Source organism: Agelaius phoeniceus, unplaced genomic scaffold (genome assembly GCF_051311805.1).
Source record: "Agelaius phoeniceus isolate bAgePho1 unplaced genomic scaffold, bAgePho1.hap1 Scaffold_113, whole genome shotgun sequence".
NCBI lineage: Eukaryota > Metazoa > Chordata > Aves > Passeriformes > Icteridae > Agelaius > Agelaius phoeniceus.
In genome coordinates, this window is record NW_027509877.1 from 1,071,372 (window position 1) to 1,085,719 (window position 14,348).

At 53.2% G+C, this 14,348-nt stretch overlaps 1 protein-coding gene across 1 annotated transcript; it reads right to left on the minus strand.

The window, feature by feature from the left end:
- Positions 1-304: 304 nt before the first annotated feature.
- Positions 305-14,045, minus strand: LOC129130579 (hydrocephalus-inducing protein homolog). Its single transcript, XM_077173086.1, has 14 exons — positions 14,013-14,045; positions 12,792-12,965; positions 11,804-11,932; positions 9,063-9,240; positions 8,391-8,596; positions 7,531-7,664; positions 6,441-6,577; positions 5,667-5,788; positions 5,388-5,579; positions 4,870-5,022; positions 3,560-3,799; positions 3,104-3,302; positions 2,441-2,522; positions 305-1,184 (listed from the first exon to the last, which is right to left on the minus strand). The coding sequence occupies exons 1-14, from the start codon at positions 14,043-14,045 to the stop codon at positions 386-388; spliced, it is 2,778 nt and encodes a 925-aa protein (XP_077029201.1). The 3' UTR covers positions 305-385.
- Between the last annotated feature and the right edge of the window lie 303 nt (positions 14,046-14,348).

Consider the following 14,348-nt stretch of genomic DNA (forward strand, 5'->3'; position numbering starts at 1 on the left):
TATTTTGAGAATGAGAGTTTGTTAACAATCTATTCTGAGGGTGAAAAACAAATGTACCTGCAACAACAAGGGATTTGTCCCATGAGAATCAGTGCAGAGAACAAGTAAACAATACAATAGAGAGATTTGATGCACAAGTAAAATATATTTTATTAACCAATAGCTTACTTAGAAAGAAATCTATTAACTAATTAAAGTTGCATACAAGGTCTGAAACTGTAGAAACTGAGTTGAGTGATTAAAGAATAATCTTTCCCTGCCTGAAAAAACTGAGTCCCACGAAGGGGTAACCTCCCCATCAGCACAGATGACACCCAGTCATTGTGGAACATCATCATCTGACTGTCCCCTCTGTAACTTTGCTTTGCATCTCCAGCTGAGATGACTAAAGATTGCTTTGGTCTCTACATTTTTGTTCAGGTTTCTTCTTCACCTTCTCCTGAGGCTTATTGGTCTTCTGACCTTGGTTTCCAGCTGCATGCTGGAACTTGTTTCCCTTCTGGATCACAGGTATCTGCACAGTACCCTGAACTCTGTTCCAGTAGGAGAAATTCTGCTGCAATGACTCATAGATCTGAAACCTCTGGATCAAGTTCTCCGTCTCAGCTGCGTCCTCTGGGATTTCAGTTTCTCCCTTCTTTGGGGCTTTGGTTCTCCCCTTCTTTTGGGCTTTGGTTCCCCCCTTCTCTGGGGCTTTGGTTTCATCCTTCTTTGAGGTTTTGGGTTCCCCCTTCTCTGGGGCTTTTGCTTCCCCCTTCTTTGGAGCTTTGGTTTCCTTCTCTGGGATTTTGGTTGCCTTTCTCTCTGGGGATTTAGTTTCCTTTTCTGGAGGTTTGTTTTTCTTCTCTGGGGGTTCGGTTGCCTTCTTTAGGATTTTCGTCTCCTTCTTCTCTGGGGGTTTGGTTTCCTTCTTTTCTGGAGGTTTGTTTTTCTTCTCTGGGATCATGGTTTCCTTCCTCTCTGGAGCCTTGGTTTCCTTCCCCTCTGGAGCCTTGGTTTCCTTCTTCTCTGGGGGTTTGGTTTTCCCCTTCTCTGGTTTTGGAGGTTGCTTCCCCACAGAGACACCCTTCTTGTCCTTCTTCCGCTTCTCTTCCTCCTTCCGCCTTTCTTCCTCCTTCCGCCTCTCTTCCTCCTCTAAGGCTTTTGCCTCTTCCTCACGCTTTTGAGCCAGCTGCTTCAGCTCCCTTCAGCAAACAAAACAGAAAAAATCGCTGAGAGTCCCCACCAGAAACTTGGGCTCAGCAGTCCTGGCCGGCCCTGCACTTCATTCCTTGACCCTGAGGCCAGGCAGAACCACGAGACCATTTCCGTGAATTTTTCTCAACCCACAGAGGTTGGGAACATCCCAAGTGATGCCATTGGTGCAAGGGGACCTCCAGGACCAGCCAAACCTGAACCTTGCCATCATAAGGTCTTGGCTGTGCAAGCTCCCTCTTAAGGCACAGCCAGACACCTCCAGCCCACTGCCAAAGGCTGATCCAGCAGCTCTCTGTGCTGATGCCTGAAAATGCTCTTTGTCTCTTGATTTCCCAGTTTAAAGCAGATCACAGATTGCTGACATCTGCTTATCTCTCCTACAATTCTCACTCAGCTCATTCAGCACCCCTCAGGGCACAGCCTGCTCCTTAATGAGAATAATCCTATCAGTCAGAAAGCAAAGGCTGCAGGAACTCCTCTCCTGCAAGACAGGCTCTTGTCAGCCAGATTTCCTGCAGGAACCCAGCTGTGAGCAAGCAAACCGGTGCTCTCTGCCATGAAAGCCATCTGAAACAGCCTCATCTGTCTCCTCCCCATGAAACCAACTTCAGCCTGGGCTGAAGGAAGTGCTGATACACAGACTTGCTTTAACCAGCCTCCACTCTCAGCTCCACACTTTGCCTGTGTGTCCTGAGCTGGGCTGCCTTGCTGGAGCTGAGCTTCTCCTGGGCTGGCCTACTGCTGCAGCTGAAGGGGAGCCTAAAGGACGTGAGCTTCTGTGGGTGGTGTCCCACCATAAGGAGAAGCCTGGCAGATCAGCATTGCAAGGACTTGCAATGCTGTGGCAGGAGCAGGACCCAAACCAAGCTATGCTCTGTGCCCCACACCTGCCCATACCACAATCCCACTGTTTTGGTGAAGGGAGATGATCAAGAAGGTGCAACTCAACACCATGGACCTAAAGACACCTCTAGAGGCAGTGCCAAGGCAAGCCCAGAGCCCAGCTCCCTGCAGGCAGCATCTAAGCCAGGAGGGCTCAGCACTCCAATAGAGAAGAAGATCTTCTGTCTCAACAGAAGAAGGTCCTTCCTCTCTTGGGAGCCAGGGAGCTCAGAATGGCCATCCCTGTGCTGCTTCTGGCCTTTGCTATCCAGCACCTCTGAGCTCAGAGTCCTTGGAGCAGGGAAGCCCTCCAGGGACAATAACCCATGGAACAGCAGGAACCCATGGAAGCCTTACTCACTTTTTCCTCCCTATGAGCTTCCTTTCCAGTGCTATTTTATCCACTTCTGCTTTCCTCTGCAGAGCTTTCTCTCGCTGCAGTTCTTTAGCACAAAGAGGAGAAACCATGAGTGACTGCAAGCTGACCTGGGTGCTCTGGGTCAGCTGCAAGGATTCACAGCTTTTCCTGACCCAGCCTATCATCCCAGGAGATATTGGGGAGCTTGTATCCCTCCCCAGAATTCAGACAATCCCCCAAGCTATGGCCGGGCAGTAAAGTCCCCATGCCCTCGGATCCCAGGAAAGGAGACTCGGTGAAAGCAAGATGAGATTGTTCTTTTGTTGCTAGGAAGGTGCAAATATAAAAGAGCCAGTGATATTAGATCTGGTCCTATTGGCTGAGAAACTCATCCAGCCCTAGTCTTTGTGGCTAAGGGACACAAGGAAATATCCTGATTATTTCCCCAGTCTATGGCAGGCAGATAGGAGCTTGCTTTGGCTACACTCAGGGTTGGTAGAGGATGCCACAGCCCTTCAGCCAAGAGCTCCTCCACCAAGCTGGGGAACAGGCAGCTGCTAAAAGAATGGGCTTTCCCTGGAGAGCAAGGTGACAGAGAGAGTTCAGGGTGTATGGGCTGGACCACAGGCAAAACAGACACCCCCAAACCCTCACTGTTTTTCTGACCTGCTGCTGCCTTGCCCATGGCCTTGGCCTCAGCCCTGGCCTTGGCTTCTGCCATGGGCTTGAGCTCTGCCTGTTGAGCCTTTGGCCTCCTGTGTGCTTCGTGGTCCTGCAGCACCTCTGGAGGCAGTGTCTCACCCATGGCACGTGGAGGCATAACAAAGCTCTTTTGGTACTCAGACCTTAGTGACATCTGCAGGATCTGTATGTGGAGGGAAGAGAAACCATACGCAAGATTCCTTTTCTTGCCTTTCATCACACAGACTCAATCAACCCATTTTCTGTCTCCTCCCTTCCTCCCAATAACACCAACTATTTAGTTTAGGTCCTCCCACAGCATGTCAGCAGAGCTGACTTTGCCCTGGGGATTGCCTTCATCTCCCTGGCACAAGCCTGGGAATGCTGGAGTGCTGTGAAGCTTGGGCAGCGTGTACATGGGGACCAGACCTGCCTTCTCACCTTCTCCTCCTCAAGGTACTGCTCATCAAAATCCAGTGAGTGAGACTCAGTGGGGAAGTTGCATGGGTTCTTCACCACCACTGTGGCCTCCACCCCATTGCTGTCCACCAGCATCCCTCCCATCTTTAGTGCTGGGGGTCTGAACTCCAACCGTGGCTCCAGACCTTGTCCTGAGAGGTGCAGCTTTAAGCGATTGCTGCTCCCACAAATGATAAACTCCAGCTCATTCTCGTAAGACCTCTGAAAAGAGGAAAGTGCAGAAAACTCATCCATGAAGTCCCAGGTGACAGGACCCCAAATACAACAAGGCTTGCCCCAAGGTCAGGGTGTTATCAGTCCCTCCAAGGTGAATGGAAACCAGATATTTACTTATGCTAGGGACTAGAGCATCTGTAGTAGTCTGGGTCTGAGTAACTGGGATGAACGCTGGTGTGCACTGTAACTGGGTATTTGGGAATCAGATGGATGTATGTACAATGGACTGTCAGACATTTTCACCTAGTCATGCAGGAGTGCAGTGCTCATGGGAAGGGCCCTCAGGGTTACAGTGTCCAGACACAGTCCTGGCACTGCTGCATCAGGCAAACACCAGCTCCATGAGAGAGGCAAATGAGCTCTCACTGGCAAGAAATAAGGGTCATCTTCTCTGCTTAGTGTCTGGCTCTGGTCCAAGCCAGACACAAGATGGTTACATTTCTTGAGCAATTAAAAGATCCCTGGGACTGTGTGTGGGCACAGAAGCACTTGTGGCCATGCTGGTACACACTGCCAGTTTCTGAGACCCAGCAGCCACAGGCAAACCACTTTTGGGAATGCTTTGTCCTTTAAGCTGAATCCCCAGCTGGACAGGAATGTGCAGGCAGGCCAGAGCCCCAGGGACTGCTGGCAGCACCCCACTACAGGTGACCGTCCTGCCATGCCCAGGAAGGTGGGTGGTGGCTGTTTGGTCTGTCAGTCCTGCAGCAGGATGAGCCATTCCAGGATTATCCTCTGTGAGTGGGCAGCTGCTCTGCACTGAGTGTCACAGCTGCAAATACAGCCAGGCAAGGGGGAGGCTGAGGGGAGTTGGGCACATCCCCCCCATGTGCCAAGAGGCAGCCTCAGAGCCCTGGTGCTCTCTGTGCAAGCTCCCTGTGGGCATTTCAAAGCACATCTCACACGAGTGCTCTGTGGGGTGAACTGAGCCACGCAGAGTATGAGGCTTGCAGAAAGCTCCCTGTGAAGGCAGAGCTCCTGCCACACTCTCTGCACCAGGCCCTCATTTCCAGACAGCCCTGACAGCCTCCTGGGCTGACACCCGCCAGTCTCACCTCCTCCTCGGGTGTAAACTGGATTTGCAGATCCTGCCACTTCCCTGGATCAAGGGTTCCTTTGGAGGGCGTCACGTCAAAGGGACAGGGCTCATCCACCAGCACCTGCAGTTTCTGACGTACGGCTGGTGTCATGAATTTGAGGTGACTATTCTGGGCACAGAAACCAATCATGTGATGTCTCCTCGTGTTCTGAGACACTGACACGGAGCTGAGAGCACCCACAGCCAAACCAAGTGTGGCCCCAAAGCCCAGAGCTGGAGGGAAGCCCTGGAGACAGGGCAGGCAGATAGGGAACTACTGTCCTCAGAGGAGGAAGAGGAATGGGTGAAGATGGCAGCAAAGCAAAGCATCAGCTAATGGAACAGGTTGAGGCAAACCAGCCTTGATCTAGACCCTCAGAACTTTCCTCAAACACACTGTAGACTCAAGTGCTCAGGCAGCCACAGGAGCAGAAAGAGCAAGAGTCACAAAGAAAACCCGACCAAGTTCCGTGTTCAATGTGGCCTGTGCTTTACCTTCAGAGCAGGCTTGTTGGAAGCAATGAACCATTTGCAGGATTCTGGGAACCGGTTGTAGAGTTGGATGGTCTCAACCTGGCACTGCCCAACAGGGATGTCAGAGAACTGCAGTCTGTTCTTGGTGAGGGTGAGTGACACTTCAGACACAGTGGCACGGATGCGGATGCTGTACATAGGGCCTTCTGTCACCTGGAGAAGGACAGAGGATTCAGCAGAGGGTGCGGGTGACATCTGCTGCTGTGCCCAGCCTGCTGCCTGCCCCAAGAGCTGTGGTACCTCTATGGGCAGCAGCACTTCCACGTCACCATAAGGCTTGTGGGCACTTTCAAAGCGCACGTCAAAGTCCACGCTGTTGTTGGGGGGCAGGCAAATCATCTGGTCCAGGCCCACGCTGAAACCTTGAACAGATGAACACAAAGCAGCTGAGATACACACAAAACACAAAATGTGCACAAGCACGTTAAGGCCTTACAGGTGTCCTGGCTGAGAGGTCTGGCAAAAGCCCCACGCTGTGCTGTGACCTGGACAAAACTTAAGAGTGCACCTGAACACCCTTCAGACACAGTGAGCCACTGTGTGATGGAAGGGCAGCCTTGCCTCAAGACCTCTTTGCCTCAAGGCCTCTTTTGGAAACCTCTTTTGATCCACCAGAGGATCTCACAGGCTGCTTCCTCAATAAAGACTGAATACAAGTGCTGTGACAGTGTGAACTCCAAACAAAGCACTTCCAAAACACAGCAGACCCCACTGGTTGGCAAAACAAGCCCACAGAGTGCCCAAAGAAACTTGCTGCTCGTGGGAGCCAAGGGGGGAAGATGCTGAGAGGTGACCAGGGTGATGAGTCCATTGGCCCCTGCACTGAAGCGTTGGGGCAGTCGCAGGCAGGCCAGGTCCCTGGGCATGGCTGGCCAGGAGAGCTCTGCCTCTAAAACTCCCAGCAGGGGCACTGAGAAGAAAAAGCTCAGAAACCTCCCCAGGTTCAGGGGCTTAAGCTAATCTGTCTGAGACACCTCCTTCAAGGCCACAGGAAGTGTCTCCAGCACTGCTTACCTGTGTCCTGCAGGACAGATACATCGACCTTGAAGGACACATGGATCTGCCCAGGGTTGGTGATCTTCAGAGAGCGTGTCTCAGTGTAACCCCTAAGGACAGGGCCCATGTCCAGGACATACTGGGGCAGCTCAACTCTGCAAGGAATAAGGACAGTCCTTAAACCACAGCCTGGCTACACATCCAAGTGGATGGAGGATACAAATACAGTGGCTATTTCTTTATTCACTGCTGTAAAAACTCAGCTCAAGCCCATGAAACCCTTAGCCTGACCACCTGGCAATGACTTTGGGAAGTCAGGAGGAGTGCAGGCCCTAGGTTTGATCAGCTACTAATGGTACCTGAAAATAAAATTAGTTTAAAATGGACACTGGCCACAGCTCGTCTGCCATGAAAAGCCAGTCTAGGTGAGTCCACTGGGCCTCCACTGCTCTCAGTGGAACTGCCTAGCCTGGTGTACAGCCTGAGCCTGAAATTGCTTTGGGGTCTAGGAATAAGGTTTGCCTGCACAGGAAATCTTCATTGCTCTGCAACCAGACCACATGAGCTGCTCTGCAGAGCATCTTCTTCCTGAATTGAAGCCTCCCATGCTTGTGCTGCATCATGATGGTGCAAAGGGACAGGCCGTGTCACCTGCCCTGCCACCCCACCAGGATTCAAACCATTTGATGTTGGGTTTTAAAGGGTTTGCTGACATGTGCAGCTCCCTTCTCCTTTTGTTCAGTGTCACAGCTGCACAGCTGTTAGTTGGAAGCAAGACTTCAGCTGGGAGTTGTCTCCTTCAGAGCTAGGCAGCAGGGACAGAATCTATGCTGTCTGGAAGGGCCTGAAGGTCTGCACTGGGTCCCCCAGCTCTAGGGACAGAACCCCACAGCTGTGGGGAGCTGAGCAGTCCAAAGCTCAGCGTGGTGCTGGGGAAGGGAGGACACTCCACTGCTCACATGCAGCGTGTCACAGCCACCAGGACCAGACCCTTTCTGAAGTCCAGGCTGTTCCCAGCTCTGCAGAAACAGGGAGCTCTCAGGAGAAGGGGACATGGCTGGGTGTTCCCAAGGGGCACCTGGAGATGGGGATGGGAGTCCCTACTCACTTGGCAAGACTCTGGCACAGCTCCTTGTCAGGGAACCTGCTCTTCAGGGGATGGGATGTGAGCTTTTGCTGCAGCTCCAGAGCAGCCTTCTCCATCAGCATCCTCATCATCTTTATCTGCAGCTGAGTGTCTGACTGAAGAAAGGGAAGACAGTGGCTGGTTAGCAAAGGTCCTTCCCAAAGCCCAGCTTGCACCTGAGAAAGGATCCCACCCCACTCTTGTTGGGAGGGGGTGTGGGGTCCTCCTGTCTGGCTGCTCAGTGCCTGTGACACCTCCTGCTCTCTTAGCCAGGACCTCATCTCCAGGGAAGTAACTCCAGCATCTTTGCCTGCCCAGACACTGTCAGCAAAGCTGATCTGGCCAGGCAGACAGACAAGCCAGGAATCTTCCAGAGCTCCAGATACTTGCCTGCCCCCAGCCTGTACCAAGGCAGCTTGGACAGCAGCTGTCTTGAAAGGGAACTGGGACCAAGCTGGTGCCTCTTGGAGATGAGCACCTCCAGCACAGCCCCAGGGCACAATCAGGCAGCTGCTGTTAAGGGCTGTAAATCTGGCAGGGCTTGGGTTGGGAACAATGAACTCCCCAGCAATGACCTGCATCTCCCTCAAAGCACCATCAACTCCATCCCTGGAGCATGGCCTTCAGGATCTCTCCCTGGGCTAGCCAGGAAGCTGGTGCAGCCCCAGAAGAGACATGACCAGCGGGGCAGCCCTAGGGGCAATGCTGAGGTGACACAAGGTTGTCAGTGGGCAGGGAGGTCCCAAGTGTCATCAGGGCACCAGGAGCTGCTGTGGGCTGCAAGGGGCTCAGGTGACATGGAGAGGGTGGCCTGTGCCAAACGGGGCTGCAGCTGTTCTTACTACAGTGCCAGAGGCAAGCACACTGGGCTGCAGGTCCTGACTCTTTGGGTTCTGAGTCTTCAAGGTCTGAGTTGTCGGGGTCTGAGACTTCAAGATCTTGGTCTTCAGGCTCTGAGGCTTCTTCAGAATAACTGACTTATTCCTCTGATTGTCTTGTTGCAGGGGTTTTATGAGCTGTTTCAGTATCTTCTCATATTTTTCATTTCCTGAAGGAAGAAAACATCCACAAAGAGAAGTGTGAGCAAAGTGCCAGTCCCATTGAAGCTGGCAAGTCCCTGCCTCCCAACACTGGTTTCTACCAGAAAGAAATCCCTCAAGCCATCTATGGAAAGTGGATGCTGCTGTTCCTCTCTGAATCTCATCCCCTGCAATGTCACACAGATCCAACCCTGCCAGAAGCCCTGCCAGCCTCTCTTACAGCTTTCCCAAGCCTTTCACTCTAGCCATCGTCCTTCAGGGATGAGGATGGCAGGCTCTGCAGCTTGGCTCCTGGGACAAAGTCCACATGGCATCCTCTGCTCAAGACTCATGAAGCAACCAGGGGGCTTGACTTGGTCTGGGAGTCCTGCAACCCTCCAGGCTCGGTGGAGGTTGGCATGAGCTGCCCTCAGGGCCTATGGTAGGGAACAAAACCAGAGGGGCCTTTCCTGAGGGCAGACAGGCAGTGCCCACCTCTGATGCTCCAGGGCAGGTCCAGACTGATCATGGGAAAGGATGCTTCTCCTTTCAGGCAGATATGTTCTGGTTGCTGGTCACCCACTTTAAGCTGATAAGTCCTGCTGAAGGCTCCTGGTAATCCTGGCATGTAAGAGAATTTCAGCACTCGCTTCTTGCCAGGTGCAAGGGAACCCTGCAGGGATGGGAGAAGAGGGAGGGAATGCATCAGAGTGTTTGATGAGGGATGGCTCAGGGGACAGACAGGCTGAGGAGACAGGTTCTCATCTAGAAGAAACCATCAGACCACATCACCTTCATGATAAATATATTACAGTATTGGCTTTCACAATTGTTAGAGTAGATACTATGTGTTTTATAATGATGACTTTTGTAAAAGAAGTTTTGCTAAAGTTTAGAGTTCGTTTAATGAGAATGTTATGTTGTGATACCAATGTTGGTGAAGAGTTGTTGCAATATTAACATTTAACCAATGAAGGAATGGAAACCTGTTGAATGTGTAAAAAAGTAACAAATGACCTGGACTAGGACAACTGCACATACTCCAAAAAGGCAGGACAGAGGAGGAACTATGTTAAAATGTTTGAGAATGTATAACCATTTGTAAATATGCATTAGGCTGATGCAATACCCAGAGTATACAAGGGCTGTTGCTGTGTTGACTGGTGTGTGCCTCTGGTTGTGGCTGAGTACCCAAGTCAAACACCCAGCGCTTTTACTTCTACTTTATTGACTATTTCTACTATTGACTACTACTACTTCTACTTTATTGGTCCCCTGTTGTCTCTTATTAAATTTTCTTTAAATTTTAACTGAGGAGCAGGCTTTGTTACTCACACCTTCTACCTTCCTTGTGACCAAAAGGTCGAGCCTCTGACCCTGGGGTGCAGTTTGTTCTCCCCAGGGCTCACAAGGCTGCAGCCCCAGCACAGCCTGATGTGAGCACAGTCCGATGTGAGCACAGCTCTGCTGCTGATGGGGTTTGCCCTCTGCCAGCAAGAGCCTGCCTCATCAACAAAAGGCTCTTCTGCTGCCGCTGTGGAAGGGAAATCCCTGCACTGAGCAGGGCCAGCAGCTCCTCTTGTCCCTTGCAGGAGACAGGCATGAAGAAATGGGGAAGCCAATTGGCTTCCTCTTCCCACCGCAGGGAGGGACAAAGGCAGGAGCGCTGCTTCGGCTCAAAGACATCCGGCAGGACTGAGAAGCTTGGACAGCGGTGGGATGCTGCTAGTTTCTCTCCAGCTCTTCCAGCCCCGCTGCTCCCTGGCCCCCTCACTGCCCCACAAAGCCGCTGCACAGCAACAAAGCTGGAGGAGGCAGGGAGCAGCAAGCCTACTAAGGGATATGTGACCACACAGCCTGGGTAAGGTGACCCTCAGAAACACTCCAGTGCCAGCACAGCCTGAGATCTCAGCCATCGGGGTCCCCTGAGTGACTGTGAGCAATCAATTAAATTTTTACTTATGCCTCAACATAGGTTATAAATCCACTTTCTAACGTGGGGTGAAAAGTTACTATAGAAGCTGTAGACGTGCTGGGAGCCTTAACACATCCCATGTGTAAAGGAGGTTGTTAGGAGAAAATGCAGACAGGCTCTGTGTCTAGGGGGCTGCAAGAGATTTCCCCCTTGGAGGCGGACAGACCCCAAAGCCCAGGAAAATTTTGCCTGTCTGAGCAAAAAAGTCCTAAACGGGCTGAGTTATGGGAGAAATCTCAGCATATAATAGCAGTTAACACAGACAGTTTTTCCCTGCCACTTTTGTTATTTTGTTGGGCTGGGAGCAGCCGGAGGGTCCGGCTCCCTACAGAACCACTTCTTCCCTGTCTGTCTACGCTGCCGTCGCCGCTTCCCCGCTCGCCACGGCAACCCAGTGCTCCGCTGTTCCGCCGAGGGAGCAGCCGCCGTGCCCCGACCGGGACAAACCGCGGCTGCTGAGCCCGGCCCGGCCGCAGCCCGCGGGACCCCGCTGCCGGCCCATGGAGCCCGGCCCCGCTGCCGGCCCATGGAGCCCGGCCCAGTGCCGGCCGATCCAGCCCCGGCCCCGCTGCCGGCCGATCCAGCCCGGCCCCGCTGCCGGCCGATCCAGCCCCGGCCCCGCTGCCGGCCGATCCAGCCCCGGCCCCGCTGCCGGCCGATCCAGCCCGGCCCCGCTGCCGGCCCATGGAGCCCCTCCCGCCGCGGCGGGCACGCACGCTGGTGCGGTTGGCAGCACTTGCTCCATCGGCTGAGCAGGAGCCGACACAGCGCCTCAGGGCTCTCGCGGTGACGCTCTGTCCCTGTCCTGTGTTACTCTCTCTGTTTCTCATTTTCTCTCTTTTCTGTCCCCCCTCTGGTCGGGACCATGCCATTTCTTTATCAACAAACAGTTTTCAGATACACTACTTGCTGGGTTTGTGCCTTATTTTCCTCTGAGAAATCTATCAAAAAGAATTCTCCTCTGCTCCCCTTCCAGCAGGACAGGACAGTGACCCACGCACCTGTGCCTCCCGCCGGTGTCTGCCTCTGACAGCAGAGCCACCCACCGGCCAAGGCCGTGGGGGAGTCTGTCAGGAGAGCACTTGTTTGACCTTCTCTGGCCCCAGCAGAAATTGCTTACAGCCCTGTCTCTCTCATGGCTGGGTTTGGGGTTTTCCCTTCTGACTGTTTTCCCCCTTCCCCACCTCCCCCCTTTTTTCCCCTTTAACACTCTCCTGGGCCACCTGACACAGGGCTGGGCTCAGTCACTTGTGCTACTTACAGTAGTGGGGTTGACCAGAAACACACCAGGCAGACACTTGTCTGCAGGGCTAGGCTTTAGCACCCAGTTGAATTCAATCTTGCCACTGTTCACCAGGGTGACATCGCTGTGATGAATTTCATTAAATATCTGGAGAGAAGGCACAGGAGAGGGAAGTTACAGACCAGGCCTGCTGCTGGGAATCTCCTTCCTCCCTCCTGGGCTTGAAAGCAGACACATCATGGGAGCAGGGACCAGGGAGGAGATAGGGGCACTTGGGAACCTGGGGAACCCCCAGGCACAGGGCACCTGCACAGCACCAGGCAGCTCTGGCAGCACACAGAGCTGTGGTAACAACCATGTGAGGGCCAGCAATAAATGAACCAGGGCACACAGGCCCTCTGCCCTCTGAGGGGTCACCCACAGCCAGGAGAAACAGAGACAGCACTGAGGCATTCCAGGAGAAAAGGCACCTGCATGCAAGTATTGGCAAGCAACATAGATGCAACAAGGGAGTCACCCAGGGCAACAGAGACAGGGCCAGCAGCTGGAAATATCTGTTGGCTTTTGACTGGAAAAGAGTGAAGTGGGGATTATTCTGGGACAGTCTCTCCAACGGTAGTGACTGGAAGCCCAACTTCTTCCCTTGATTATTGTGTGGATTAAGCAAGAGCTTTAGACAAGAGCATCTCCTTGGAGGTCAGGCTTTAGGTGTGGATCAGCAGAGAGATGTCTCAGGGACACACCCCTCAGAGCACCCCCACTGGGACCCTGCCTGCCCCAGAGGCAGTGTTAGGTACCCTGAAAAAGAGGCATTCCCAGCATTGTGGAGAGGGTTGGAGATGGCCATTTTAGAGCAGCTTGGATGCCAGATGTGTCCCTCAAAGGTTGGGCTTCCAAGCCCCAGAGCCAACAAAGGGACTGGGAAGGGAGCCCTGGAGCGAGGTGGGCAGGAACCTGCTGGCCGTGGTGCCAAGGCAAGGAGCTGTGCCAGGGATGTGTGTGGTACCTGTAAGCCACAGTTGATCTCCTGGGGCCTCACGGAGTAGCGGACATGTGAGATCTCCCCGGTCACCAGCACCTCGTAGCTGGGGCCTCCCTCCACGTGGCACAGCGCCGTGACATCGGAGATGGTGTTGAGGTGGCCAGAGTAGGTGAAGGAGACCTGCTGGCTCTCACCTGGCTGCAGCACACCTGACATTGGCAGGATACTGAAAGCCTGGATGGAAGACAGGAGAGATTGAGCTGTTGAGCATGGCAATGGATGCAGAAAAGCATCTTGGAGCAAAGTGCAGCTGTACCTGGAGGGGCCTATTCCCCAAACACTGCCAGAATCACCCTCATCTCATCCTGCATCCATGCCACTGACCAGTGCAGGGACCATGGGGAAAATCTTCTCCCACACTCACAGATCAATGCATTAATTAGTACATTACGTGAAAGTGAACTGGGATGTCTCCTGGCAGTAGAAATTCTCTCTGATGCACAACTTGCCTTGAAAAAGCATTTCTTCCTGCTTTTAGAAAAGGAGGAGGCTCAGAGTGAGAGCTCTCGGAGCTGAGCGAAGGACTCCAGCCCAGCTCATCTGACTCCTGAGGCTCTTCCCCTCTCTCTGATTTAAATGCTGCTTTCTCAAGGTGCTACAGCAAAAGCTCCTGCAAAAGTTTCCTATGGACCACCTGAGGAGTTCCAGGGGGAGCAGTGCCCTCCATAGGTGCTGCAAAGTGTCCTTGGGCAGCCCTACAACGTGTCCTGCATGGCCTCTCCAACTACCAGTTGCTTCAGCAGCACTTTGTGATGGGCCTGCAGGGATGGGAGGCCCCTCTGTGGCCAATGCTGAGGCCCACCAGTGGCACTGGCAGCTCCAGCCCTGCTTGCCACACTGACAATGTGCAAGTGAGACAGATTCCCTCCTACCTTTTCTGCTTCGAGGGAAGGCTGCGGTTCGTCCACGGAGCTGCTGATTCCCTCAAACCCTACTTGGAGGCGGGGGAATTCAGGAAGTTGATCTGATTGCACCTGAAAAAGAAGCCATTTTCTATGCTGGGAGGAAGAGACAGCCACTTTGCAAAGTCTCCGTTTGTAAGACAGCTCCAGGGCCAGCAGTGCAATAGCAGCTCTGGGTGAAAGCAGAGCCCTGCAAACAGGGAGTCTGGCTGCCTTGGGAAGAGGCTCCATGGAGATCAGGACTCATCCCAGCTGGCTCTGGGAGGGAAGCTGGAGGCCTTACCATGATGATGCAGATAAAAGCCTCATCTTTCATTGTGAAGGCAAAAAATCCCACACTCAGCACAGGTCTGTAGGACCTGAGTGAGCTTCTCCAAGGAAAACTCTCCTATTTCTCCCTCCCACACAGCCCATGTCCAGCCACTGGCCCTGCTGCCCAGCCCACTGTCAGGGCACAGGACAGCAGGGCAGCAAAAAGGGAGGTCAGCACGAGCATGACTTGGTGGTGGCAGGCTGGGGAGGCAACACAAGCAGCAGATGTACAAGAAAATCTACCTTGTCTCTTAAAGACTGGGTAAAATCATCCACTTCTTTCAGCATTCTGGCTGCCTGCTCCTGT

Coding starts and splice junctions, on each gene's coding strand:
- LOC129130579 (XM_077173086.1), bottom strand. CDS start 14,045: ATGAAAGATGAGGCTTTTATCTGCATCATCATG. Junction 11,933..12,791: donor AGATCAACTGTGGCTTACAG/GTACCACACACA, acceptor CCTTCTCTCCAG/ATATTTAATGAAATTCATCA. Junction 7,665..8,390: donor TGCTTGCCTCTGGCACTGTA/GTAAGAACAGCT, acceptor CCCTTTCTTCAG/TCAGACACTCAGCTGCAGAT.